Here is a 13,550-nt window from a genome sequence, read left to right as displayed (position 1 = left end):
AGAGTACAGATGTGTCCAGATGTGAAGCGAGGGCACTCTGTTCAAAGACGCTGTCATTGCCTCTGCTTTGAACCAGATAGAGTGAGATTTTAGTTGCTCTTTACTAAGTCAAAGTCACTTGGGCAAGCAATATTTGGAGAAGATGAATTATTGAATTGCACATGGCTACTTTCAGGCCCAGAGGAACAATAACAACTACTACGCACCAGGAGTTCATCCTTGTCTCATACAAAATTCTTTCAAGAACTTGGAGGTAATTTACCTCATTTGTCATTAGCCTACTGATGGTTGAAAGAATTTCCAGTGCTCTGTGATATGTTTGGTGTCCAAGACTTTCAAATATGCTAAGTATTTCCTTGGTTGACTTTTTAAAAGTTATTTCCTCTTTCCCCTACTTTTTTTTCTGGAACCATGGCAAACTTATGCATGTCCAATACGTAATAAATTGTGAGTTAGTGGTAAAGAATGCAGCCTTAGGTTTTTTTTTTTTATTATTATTTTCTTTGAGTTTTGGCATCTAATTAACTCATATTCTTTCAGAGGAATGAAAATCTTTAAAAACATGGGTGGATTTGATGTTTTGAATATAGTGAGTGTCAAAAAAGAAGTTCTTAAGCCAAAAACACAACAGGTTGAATGTCATTTTAGATTCCTGGTGACAGAAATACACACTCTTCCATACCTTATGTATTGATGATCTCCTTGTGAGCCGATACACCAGGGACCACTTCCCTGTCGTTCCTTCCTTCCTTTTCTATTTTTCTTTTAAACTAAAACTATAGATATAGATATATAGTTGACCATTAAAGCACGATTCCTTAACCCATTAGCATGTGAAATGTACAGTTAGAACAGTCAGCGGACCCGAGGCCAAGGAGTCTTCGCAGAACTGCCTGGCCGGCAAGAGAGCGAGTCAGGAGCGAGTTCCACACCTGCTCCTGAGAGGAAAAAGGGAAAGACGCAGCGCTCCGCCGTCTGCTCCTCCGCCCCGCGCCCTTGGGCTGACTCCGGGTGAACTGGATGCACTACAAAATAAAAACGATTTGCCTCTTGGAAGCTCATAAAAGTGTACTAGAAAAAAAGTCTCTACCGTTGGATCCGCACGGACTTGCGGCCAGTGGCTTTTGGAACGTGTAGAACAGAGAACCCAGCACGGAGTAGTGGATAAATAGAAAGGAAGTCACTTCACATGGTTCAGTGTCCTATTGCGGGTGGGGGGGGAGGGGATGGGAAGAGGAGGAGGAGGAGAGGGAGGAGGGGGGGAGGAGGAGGAGGGGGAGGAGGGAGGGAGGGGAGGAAGAGGAGGGAGGAGGGAGGAGGGAGGAGGGAGGAGGGAGGAGGGAGGAGGAAGAGGAGGAGGGGGAGGGGAGGAGGGGGAGGAGGAGGAGGGGGAGGAGGAGGAGGGGGAGGAGGGAGGGAGGGGAGGAAGAGGAGGGAGGAGAGAGGAGGGAGGAGAGAGGAGGGAGGAGGGAGGAGGGAGGAGGGAGGAGGAAGAGGAGGAGGGGGAGGGGGAGGAGGGGGAGGAGGAGGAAGAGGAGGAGGAGGAGGGGGAGGAGGAAGGAAGAGGAGGGGGAGGAGGAGGAAGAAGAGGAGGAGGAGGAGGAGAGAGGGAGGAGGAGGGGGAGGAGGAAGGAAGAGGAGGGGGAGGAGGAGGAAGAAGAGGAGGAGGAGGAGGAGGGAGGGGAGGAGGAGGAGAGAGGGAGGAGGAAGAGGAGGAGGGAGGGGAGGAGAAGGAAGAGGAGGAGGAGGAGGAGGAGGAGGAGGAAGGAGGAAGAAAAAGGCATCAGATTAGGAGTCCTTGTCACTGTCCAGCCCTCCGTACATATCCGCCAGCTTCTTGAATCGGGGGCCCCAGTCACTAAGGTAGTCGTAGTCCTGGTCTCCGTCGGTGGTGACCGACTCCAGCGAGCTGAGCGAGTCGGCCACCGAGCCCGCGCCCTCGTAGGCGTAGGTGGCCAGGGAGTCGTAGGGCGGCGCGGTGGGGTCCGCGTCGTTCTCCTTTAGCCTTTGGTTGATGAAGTCCCTGACGTCGGTGTTGTCCCGGGCGGTGGGAGTCCGCCGGGGCAGGAAGAGCGCCTCGGGCACAATGTCCCGCCGCAGCTTGCTGTCCTCCATGGCCGCGGGGTTGCGCAGGGTGCCGATGTCGAAGGCCTGCGTGTCCTCCTCGCCGCCGCCCTCGTCGTTGTAGCTCACGATGTTGTCTCGGATGTCCTCCTTGGAGATGATCAGAGGCTCCTTCTTGCGCTGCCGCCTCAGGGCTGCGAACAGCACCACTGTCACTGCGAGCAGAAAAGCAGAACACAAGGGAAGAAGGCCCGGGTGAGTCGCGGGCCAGGGAGGCTCAGGGCAGCCCTGGCCCGCAGACCCGCGGCTGGGCTGGCGTCCGCGCGCGCGGCCTCCATCCCGCCTCGGAGCGCAGCCCCAACTTAGTCACCAACTAAGATGGGGATAAAACATCAGCAGAGGTTGGCAGGGTTTCTGTTTTGTTTTTGGAGGAGCTTTGCAATGCAAACTACGTTCAAGGTAAAGAAAAGCCAAATCATGGTAATAACGGAAAAGCTCAGCCATGCTGAAAGAATTGCAGAGTGCAAATTAGGCCGGCACCTAAGATATTCAGAAAGTGGTTGTAAGGACAGACTGGCACCTCTGGGGATGTGTAGAAGGGTTAACACAACTCCATATCGAAAATAGCTTTTGCACTATCTCGTTCTCTCCACACCCCCCCCCCCCCCCCCCCCCCCGCCTCCAGAATGGTGTAAAATTAGCTTAAAACCCAAAGTAGAGATGTGAAGGTTTGCATATCTTTCTCATATTCAAAGAAATTTTATTACCAATAATACCTGAAGACATCCAGATTGTGAAAGGTATTCTGGACTTCAAGATTAGCCAATTTAAGCCAGCCAGATAGTAATACACCATCCATTTTATTTATGTTTGAGTGAAATAAGCACACTCAAGTAAGGATTCTTTGATTATTTTGAAAGTTCTTGTTCCATATGTTTGTTACCCAGAATGTTAGTTCTTTTTATTTTTTTTTCCTTTCCCTCGAACACAAATTAGAGACAAGGCAAGAACTATTTTTAAATATCTCCTGATCTTACTTCACAGCTGGTTGGGTAGAACAAAGCTGGCTACCCATAGAGAGACACGTCAATCTACAAATGGACCTATGGGTGGGACATAAAAATATAGCCACGGTTTCCAGAGAAAACAGCCATCCAGGGCCGAAAATGCATTACTAGTCTAGGTTTGTCCAGGGGAGTACATTACAGGAAGTACTGTAAAGGGCTACAATTTCACCTGTAACATGGCCCAGTTTTTGTATGCCATGGAAATTGAATTTTTTACAATTTAAGAGTAACAGAGTGATGGCTTTTTAGTGGCTAAATGCTTCCAACTATGCAACAATGTATGTCTATGTACTCTTTAATGTACATACCGTAATTTCAGATATTGATAATACTAATAACAATTAACTGAAAGCTTTCTGTTCTAAGTACTGTGCTTTTTTTTTTTTTACATACTGAATCCCCCTGAATTATCATGATAGCCCTGTAAGATCCAATCATTATAAGCTCATTTTTTATCTAGGAGAATTTTGAGGCTTAGAGATGCCACATGAGATAAAGCCATTCAAATCCAGATTTGTCAAACTAAAATGCCTGTACTCTTTTTTCCTTTCTTTTTCTTTCTTTGTGGTAGTAGGGTTTGAACTCAGGGTCTTGTACTTGCTAGGCAGGAGCTCTATTGCTGAGCCCTGCAACTGGCTCTCTTCTGATAGGTTTCTGTTTTAGAGTCTCACTTTATGTGTGTGTGTATGTGTGTGTGTGTGTGTGTGTGTGTGTGTGTGTGTGTGTGTGGTAAGCCACAGTGCCACTTCTGGTTTTCTGGTGGTTAATTGAAAAGTCTCACAAGGACTTTTCTGCTTGGGCTGGCTTTGAAGCAGGATCCTCAGATCTCAGCCTGCTGAGTAGCTAGGATTACAGGCATGAGGCACTGGCGCCTGGCTTTTCACATTCTACCTGAATGAAAACCTAAGCTACAATCTAATCGGTCACAGGCATGAAAACAGGTAATAACACCACATCAAAGCTGTTCTTGTTGAGATGGAACTTCAACATTTTTTTCTGCTAGAGCTGGCCTGGAACTGTAATCCTCCCAATCTCAGACCCTTATGTAGCCACGATGAGAGGTGAGTGTTGTGGACATCTGGCTGAAGCCCATACTCTAAACTGCTTTGCTTGAACCATATTTTGACGATTGTCTACTTTCTAAAGAAATCTTATTTTACCATTTTCAAGCATGTGGTTGTGTAGTTACACAATCATGTGGTGCTGAGGAGATGTCCATGACCAAGCCATCTTTTATATTGGTCTCCAGTGTGACCAAAAGCATGGACTGAAAAATATAGGGTTGTAAGTACAGTCAGCCCTTGGAATTAGAGAATAGAATCAGTCCAACTGTCTTCCAAAGAATCCAGCTCTGATATGCATGATTTCTTTTAGTGACTTAAGCAAAACATCAGGTCTTTATCATTTCCTAATTCTTCTCCAGCTTAAACTCCTTACATGTTTTATATCCTTACATTTTTGGATATTCTATGCACATCCCAAGGGTAACTATTTAGAAGAGAGGGGGCACATTAGAAAATGAAAAGGTATTCATAGCTTCATTCCATAGCTAAAACTATCGATGCCTTTTCTTAATAGCCCAAAACAAATCTTGAGTTTTAGGTGTCTAGAAGAGAGATCTTTCTGAAAGTTGTGTTTAACAAATGCAATGTGAATTCTAGACTTGTAGGGTTAAAAACAATCTGAAGATGTAATCCTCCTATGAGGTGTCCTTATCAGGAGCTAGGGCTGTTTTTCTCTACTCTTGGGGGAGGACAAGAACTAAGATTTTTAAAATTTTTTGGTTGAGGAGACTTGGGGGAATTTGTGCTCGAATTTGATCCTATCTAGGTTAATTTAAATGGTCTGACCTTTTAAAGTCTGTTTCCTTATCTGTAAAGGAACACTAACACAATACCCAGTGTTGTCAAGAGAAATAAGTTAATAAAAGTTTTGCCCACTCTAATGTGCCATTAAGACATAGCTGTTGTTTGGATGTTTTATTATTATTTTTTTGTCAGTCATGGGGCTTGAACTCAGGGCCTGAGTGCTGTCCCTGAGCTTTTTGGCTCAAGACTAGCTCTTTACCACGTTGAGCCACAGTGCCACTTCTGATTTTTCTGGTGGTTAACTGGAGATAGGAATCTCATGGGCTTTCCTGTTTGGGCTGGCTTCAAATTGTGATGCTCAGATCTCAGTCTCCTGAGTAACTAGGATTACAGATGTGAGCACCCAGATCTATTGTTTATTTTTGTAAAATCCTAGATGCATACGATCTACTCTCTCTCTCTCTCTCTCTCTCTCTCTCTCTCTCTCTCTGTTCAATTCTCCTGGGAATTGAATGAAGGGCCTGGTGGATATTAAACTTGTGTTTTACCACATAGCTTAATCCTCAGCCCTCATCTACTTTCTTGTGTTCGATTTCTTCATAACAAAGTCTCGTTCCTTCTTTGATGTTTCTCTTTTTCATGTTTGCTTTCACTTGTTCAATTGTTCCACTTTAAGACTGGGTTGTCTTTCAGTCAGGAAACTGTTGTGTATTCTGTAAGATCACAGAGAAAGGAGAGAGAGAGAGAGAGAGAAAGAGAGAGAGAGAGAGAGAGAGAGAGAGAGAGAGAGAGAGAGAGAGAGAGAGAAAGAGAGAGAGAGAGAGCGCTCCAGGCTCAACAGAAGAGACTGGTTTCAGAGCTCAGATCATGTGACTTGGACATGGAGTCCCAGGATTCATATTCAAGATTCAGATAAATATACTCAAGGTGACTAAGGAGTGAGGAAAGCATTGGTAAAGGACTTGTCAGAGCACCAGTTGATGGTGAGAGCCTAGTTAATTTTCTTTTCTTTCTTTTTCACTATGTACAGAACTGCTAAGAGACTAGACCAGATATGGGGGCCCTGATGTCCAATTAGGAATAATAGAGAGAGAGTGAATTCATTGGGGAAAGGAAACGAAAAGGGGAAGATGAGCTCAGAGGAAGAAAGTAGAGCAGAGAAAATGTATGTATGTATGAGGAAAGGGAGGAAGAATCAACTCTCACAGATAAGAGCTGGCTGAACTCCACAGACCACAAGAGGAGTCTGTGCCCTACTACTTGAGTTGGGTCCTGCCAGTCCAGACTTCTGAAAATACCCCTTTGAGCAAAAAGAATATTCATGTCCCTTTTCCAAAAGCAATTTTTATAGACACACACCATTAAAACACTCATTTGCCTTTGCACACTGTCAGTTTTTATTCATCTCCCTATCTTAAAATACTTTGTCCAAATCTCAGTTGACAAAGAGAATCGCAGTACTGAAGTTGTGTTTGCAGGCTTCTGTTATAATTAGCAGTTGGCTTGGCATGGGAAGCTCTTGGGCAGGAATCCCTCAGTGGTCTTTTCTTGGAGAAATGTAGATCCTCTTCTACCCTTCTCCAAGTTACTCTGTCTTTTAGAGTTTTGTTTTGATCTGTTCTGTGTAATGTAGGTTAACTCTTAACTTCTTACTTTATTTATTTTTCATTGCATAGGCAAGTTTTATAAATCTCGCTTTTGTTTTCAGAAGGATTATATTAACTAATTGAATTCCTTAGTTCACAAAGAGTCCAGGGCCTGTTGAACTATTCGAGAGTTCAATTTCTGGCTTAATCAGTTGGGCAGAAGTAAGCATTCCACTTGAATCATTATTAGACCTTGTATATCTGTCAGTTTCCATTGCTATGGGAAAATACTTGAGATAAACAACTTAAAGAGGGAGAGAGATCTTTTGGCTCATGGTATCATACTGCTTTTATGACAGTGGTGAGGTGGGACATCATGGAGGCAGGGGTATGTTGTAGAACAAAACAGCTCACTTCATGATGGGCAGGTGGCAGACTAAGAGGAAGGGTCCAGAGATGAGATGCATCCTCCAGAGGCACCTTTCACTTCCTCCAACTGAGCTTGACCTAAAGTTAATGTCCTTATGATCCTAGCATCCTTCTCCTGGTCCCTATACAGGGACCAAGCTTTACACACATGAGACTTATAGGAGACACTTCATATCCAAACCATAACAGATTTTGGCTTTCATTTTTATTCCATTCATTTACTGCCAGTCCCACATTTCTGTTTCCTAATCACAGAAGTGACTTCTTTTTTAATTGACACTCGGTGTCAATTAGGAGAGCAATGCTAAGCAGGGACTCATGTAAGTGGCTAGGTCCAAACAAGTTCGATGGGTTACAGAAGATTTCATGCATTTATTTTTCCCATACGAGAGAGAAAAAGTCATCATAGTTCTCTTCCACTTTCCCATTGATCTTAAACTTTACCTTTGTAGAAAGGACCTTCATCATATACTCCATACCAGATGACTTTCACTCTTTAAAATTTAACAATATTTGCCAAGTTAAATATTAAACAAAAAAAGAAATGAAAAGGGCATACTTATTTTGCCCTCAAATCCCTCTGAGATTCATTTCCCCTGTGATGGACAAGATACTCTTTTGGTGGGATGATCTGCGGGGGTAAGCATAGACATGGGTACATTTCACACCTGTTCACACTCCAAAGCCATTTCCAAGTTAAAAAAAAGAAGAGTTCATGTTTGAGTAACACAGATTCCCAGCATATAACTCTACTCACCTAGATCATGCTGTATGCCTTAATGGGGGAGGCGGAAAAATCTAGAGTGTCACAGAAACAGGGTGTGCCCCTCAGCAAGGGGAGATAGGATGCAGGGAGAAGCAGTTTACCTAGTAGGATCACGATGCACAGAAGGATGGCCACCAGAGCCCCTGTGCTCAGGCCCGTGGGGTGGATGAGGGCCTCGGCGTGGCAGGACTGCATGTTGCCAAGGCGGTCACATGCACACACCCGGACAGTCACTGTCCCTGTGCTGCTTTGCACTGGGTAGTCGTTATCTGAAATGACCACAGGCAGGAGGTAGGTGCTCATCTCATGTCTATTATAGCCATTCCTCCGAGTTAAGATTCCCGCGGTGTTGTCTGGAACCAGAAAGCAAAGTGGTAAATGTGTGTGTGGACAGATAGGAATAGAGATGTCCAGACCCAGAGACAGATAGACATTTGGCTCCCGATAGAGAGAGTGACGCAACAGGCAACCTGAGATCATTTACCTTTGTTGTCTTGAATGGTGAAGTTGGAGCCAATGGCTGCTTCGGGGGCCAAAGAGAATGAGAACTGGTGTCCACTGTGAGGGTCGTCCTTATCAACGGCACGCAGGGTCTGAATCAACTGAAATTAACAAAAATCAAGTTGTCAGAAAGTTTTGATAATCCAAAAGTGCTTCCTAGTGTTTTGAAGTAATTTGCCCTGTGAGTTTAATCTTAATAAGAAAACAATTATAGCCTTTGAAATATATTAGGTTAAAATAATTACATTCTGTTTGAAGAGCCAGTGGGTTAGAGAGTCATGGAGTAAGGGATCATTCTTTGTTTGGGGGCTGCCCTGTGTAGAATAGGGTGCTGCGTAGCAACCCTAGCCTGTTCCCTCTAGATGCAAGAGCAGTCCCTGAAATTGTGACAATCAAAAATAGACATTGTCTCAGGGACAAAATCACCTGGACTAAACAACACTGACCTAGAGTAATGCAGGGCTGTAAAATGCCACAACTATCTTGGGCAGTACCGCAACCTAGCAAAATGGAAACACTCCAAACCATAACAAATGCATGTAAAAATATAACCCTGTGTGGGCTGGGAAGGTGGCTCAGTGGTAGAGCGCTTGCCTTGCATGCCTGAGGCCCTGGGTTTGATTCCTCAGCACCACATAAGCAAAAAGAAAAAAAAGCCGGAAGTGGCACTGTGGCTCAAGTGGTAGAGCGCTAGCCTTGAGCTGAAGAGCTGAGGGACAGCGCCCAGGCCCAGAGTTCAGGCCCCACCACCGGACCCCCCCCCCAAAAAAAATATATATATATATAAAACCCTGTGTGTACATGTGCCACCAGTTTACAAAATGATACAAAGAAAATTAGTGCATAAAACAAGTAACTTTAGCTTTCTACTTTCCCATGTACTTTAATAACATAGTTCTATTTTGACAAAGTGTAGCATAATTTTTATATTGTTGGTGGCAGAGACCCATTTCAGGTGGTGACAAATGGGGAAAACAGTAAAAACCTCCATGAATTTGTATGACTGGTACAGATGGGCAATGTAAATCAAAAGAGCTTTGCATTACAGACAATTGTAAAATATGTTCTAGTTATTATTTTCAAGTACATATGGTAATCAAACTATCTGTTCACCAATAAAGATTTTTTTCCAGTAAGACAGTGACTAACCTATTTTAATAAAAGCTTAAGACTGATATGGAATCAGCATCAGTCATGGAGACTGATAACTTGCAGTTCTTAAAAACTGTTTGCTCTGTTATGCAAGTTAAATATTTGTCCTAGGTTTTATTTCAGGTATTAATCTCCTCGGCATTTGCTTCATAGATAATTTACAACTAGCCCTCAGCTTTGAGTATCATCTGAATTACCAGGTCTGAATTAATCTGACTTTCCATCTGAATACACTTGTGAGACTCACCTGATCTGCCTTTGCTTTTTCACAGACAAAGGTTTCATAGAACTCAGCAAATTCTGGGGCATTGTCATTGACATCTAGAACTTTAATATATAGAGGTACTCGGCTGCTTTGTTTTGGATTATCTGTCACATACCAAAAAGAAAAAAAAAGACATTTCATGTTTAAGACCAATCCAATTTAGACACCATTCACTCATTCTTTCATTCTTCTTATCCAAGATTCTCCCAGGACATTGAATACCAACTTGGTCACAAGAAAGAACTGGATAGTTAGGTACTTTTGGATTTGGATACATTTGATAGAAATACCTGATTATGTGGACATGACATACCTGCAGAATACACCTGAAGGTCATACAAAATAAAAAGGGCACTTTAGATTAGATTTTAAGGGAAGTGAAGGACACAGTCAAAAGGAGAAACTCAAGAGACCAAAAAAACCCCAAGAGAAATGAATGAGCTACCAGGAGACCAAATGATTGTTTTCAATATTAGTGTTTTTAATCTGAGAGCCAAAAAAGAGCTGGGAATCATGCTAAGTACTTTGTTATATTAGTTTATTCATTCCTACAAATATCTGAGGAAGTTATAGTTATTGCTCCTACATTATGGATGAGGAAATTGAGGCACAAGGAAGTTTAGTAATTTATCTATGTTCACAAACATAGTACAGAGTTGTCTGGGTTCAAATTTAGGCTTGTGACTACAAGGCCCAGCCTGTTCATTTAGGATAATGACAGAACACAGCCAGTTGTTTTCTTTTTATAGCCAGTGTTTTAAGACCTGAGAAATAAAGTATGATTTTTAAAAATTGTCTTCTGTGGTAATCTCCTGGGTAGTGGAAGAATCAGAAGAATTAGGAGTTTGAATCTCTTGTTTTGGATCTCTTCCTCTATGTATATATCATACTTTCCTATTTTAAGTACTTAGGGACCATCTAATACTTAATATGGGCTGGACATTACTTGGGAGTACTGGAACGTGGAAGGGACATAAATCTTACATAAATCTTGCTTCCTGCAGAGTTCTAATATCAGAAAGGATAAATTGTACAATAAGCTTGTCTTACTTGTGAATTTTTTTTTATTGTGAGAATACCATACAGAGGGGTTACAGTTACATGGGCAAAATAACGAGTACATTTCTTATTAAGCATTGTTGCCTCCTCTTTGTTTCCCCTTCCCATCCCTTCCCATACTCCCCCCTCTCTCCACCTAGCCCTCCCCCCACCCCCCACCAAAGTTGTAAAGTTTGTTTTTTCGACATAACGACTTGTACATCTCATTGTTGTAATGGCTCCACCTGCATCCCTAGTTAAACGATTTGTGTGAATTTATAATATGAATTTTGATCAAGCATGGGAAAACTAGTAAATTTAACAAAAAGAAGAAATTAAAAAAAAAAAAACCATTTAACCCTTCTACATACCATGGCTCAGCAGTATGGAGAAGCTGACTTGGGCCCGTGTGACTCTCGGTTAAGTCCAAATGGTTGTGTGTTCTGCTGAGTGCCTCCCTGATGGTCATTTTATTTGAAACATTCTGCTTTCTAGAAAACTAAGGGTGCCCTCAAAACCAGGTAAAAATTAATGGGTTTAATTTAAGTGATAAAGTGAAAATTTTAGGTTTGTTGAAAGGCTACACGTTCTTCTGTTCTCAGTGGAAGCTGGACGTATTTTTGTGGGGGCAAAATGAATCAAGCATCAACATACAGCACTGAATTCTGAGCACTGAACTCATCTTGAGCTTTAGGAGTTTTATTTATTGGTGATCTCCTCGGACATATATCGATGGATACTAACGGTCGACTATGTGTACATAAATGTACAGTGCACCAGATGGTAACTGCTATGGAGGAATTAAAGAAAAGGGACGGAGATAGCTAGAGATGCTATTCTGAATGCATTGACCAGCAATGGCTTCTCTGGGACACTGCTTGCCTAGAGACACAACTAAAGATTAAGTCATGTGACTCTTTCTGGTTTGCCATATGGAGGAAACAGCAGGTGGAATGGTCTTGGACGGGGGATAGAGTTGGTTTTCTATAAGCTTTTAGTTTCTGACATATCAAAGGTAGTGAACAAGTTTTGACAATGTAATTCTTAAGATTTCTTGCTCACACAATCTTTCCAGAGTTAGAGTGGCTGAATATGAATTCTCACAGATCTTAATTGCCAATAATTTCTACTGTGTTATAGAAACGTGAAATCTTAAAAACAAATTTTTAGGCATAAATCTTAAAATGCTTAGGAAATGACTACTGTAGTAAAGAGTAAAATCACGATGTTTTGAAAAATGGTTCTTTTCAGTGGAAAATAATTTTGTAATTTTCAGGTTTAAAGAGCTCACTGTTACAGGCAGAACACCAGTTTTAGTTATTTATTATTCCACCCGATATCCTTCAGCTATTTCAAACCTCATGAGTTATGTTGACAAAATACAACTGTAATAAACCACTTCATATGGAATATTTCACACTAGATACCCAACTGAGATTAAAACATGTTTAGAACTTTAAAAATTAAAAACAAAAACTAAAAGAACTATAATTTAGAAGCCTATTTTTAAACACTAAAACACTATTTTCAATATCATTTTTCTTCCCTGAACTCCACTGTACACATTAGATTTACAATTCACATTAGTTTTCAGTGCATAAAATCATTTTATTTAAAGCATTCTTTTGGCACTACCTATTTTTGCCTTAAATTCCATGGGGACTACCGTAAAACTCATTGTAAATGTTGTATTGATTACTTGGTGGTTTCTATTGCTCAATTTGATATACTATGAAAAAGTGATTAGTGGTGTCACTTAATTCTGTAAAGATTTTGAAACACAAATTACACAGAAAGCTAGAGAATAACTAAAGGTACTTGAATCCATTTGTCTCCTGACCTCAACCATGTCTAACTTAGGGTCCTCATTTTAGCTGTTTCTGATATATCTCTATATAAATAAATACATATGTATATATAAAATATCTCTATATAAGTAGATATGCCTAAATGTACACATTTATATATTTATAGATACATATTTAACTTGTACAGAATTTCATACTTTTCAGTTTTATAAGCTTTTAGAATCAAATTTAAGTAGTACCAAATTCAAATTCAGGGGAGAGATGCATTCCCATTTTATTGTTTCCAAACTGTAGACTTTCCAGAGTTTCCTTTCCCTTTATGAGTGAAACAACATACATTTCGAGTCATTTCAAAGTTCTTTCCCTCTCTACACATCCAGCAGGATCATCAATAAATGGTGAAGAACTTCAGCCATGCTCATTAAGCCCTTACGAGAAGACTCCCTCCATCAGCTGAGGACCACAGCAGTGCTGGGTTGAACTTACTGATCTCTGTAGCTATCACTGTAATGTTGTGCCACAGCAGTGTTTCTCGATCAAGAAGTTTTGAAGTGAAAATGGAACCATTTCCAGAATCAATGTTGAAGATTCTGTCCATATCTGTGTGTCGATCTACTGAATACCTGAAAATGCAGAGTAGAATTGTGTTTGATAGTAGTTCATATCATAAAATGATTCCCAGATTATGTTATGTTAATTTTTTGCTACTTATGGTGGATTTAAATGCCTGTAAACTGACTTTAAGCAAAATATCCCTAAGAAGTTAGTTTCTTACCATTGAGATGTAAGATTTACCAGCACATTATCATGATTATTTTTCTCTTATCCATTGTAAGACGCACCAGCTGGCTAGTTTGGCTAAGGTTAGTGAAGAGAGGAGGGAAATAGAACACGGAGCTAGAGAGGGATCCCGAGTGTAGACGGCAGAAAGATGAACTGGCCAAGGCAGAGTGTTGGGATCTATGCTAAATCACATGCAACTTTACCCTAAGGGTTTGAGCAAAGGGGATTGAAATCTAAATATTCTTTATTTACTTATTTATTTATTTTTTGTCGATTGTGGGCC

The 13,550-nt window shown here is 41.5% G+C and overlaps 1 protein-coding gene across 2 annotated transcripts in view; it reads right to left on the bottom strand.

Annotated features, from left to right (window-relative positions):
• Positions 1-1,754: 1,754 nt before the first annotated feature.
• Cdh6 (cadherin 6) overlaps positions 1,755-13,550 on the bottom strand; it is a 132,200-nt gene continuing 120,404 nt past the window's right edge. For both annotated transcript variants that reach the window (XM_042690624.1, XM_042690623.1), the window contains exons 8-12: positions 12,971-13,107; positions 9,621-9,742; positions 8,205-8,322; positions 7,822-8,073; positions 1,755-2,279 (exon numbers count right to left, since the gene is read on the bottom strand). In XM_042690624.1, coding sequence (XP_042546558.1) covers positions 1,789-2,279; positions 7,822-8,073; positions 8,205-8,322; positions 9,621-9,742; positions 12,971-13,107 — 1,120 coding nt within the window. In that variant the 3' untranslated portion in view covers positions 1,755-1,788. The remainder of the gene's footprint in view (positions 2,280-7,821; positions 8,074-8,204; positions 8,323-9,620; positions 9,743-12,970; positions 13,108-13,550) is intronic.

This window comes from Dipodomys spectabilis, unplaced genomic scaffold (genome assembly GCF_019054845.1).
Source record: "Dipodomys spectabilis isolate Male_0828 unplaced genomic scaffold, ASM1905484v1 ptg000138l, whole genome shotgun sequence".
Lineage (NCBI taxonomy): Eukaryota > Metazoa > Chordata > Mammalia > Rodentia > Heteromyidae > Dipodomys > Dipodomys spectabilis.
Note: the sequence above shows the minus strand (reverse complement) of the source record. Positions and strands in the feature narration are given on the sequence as shown.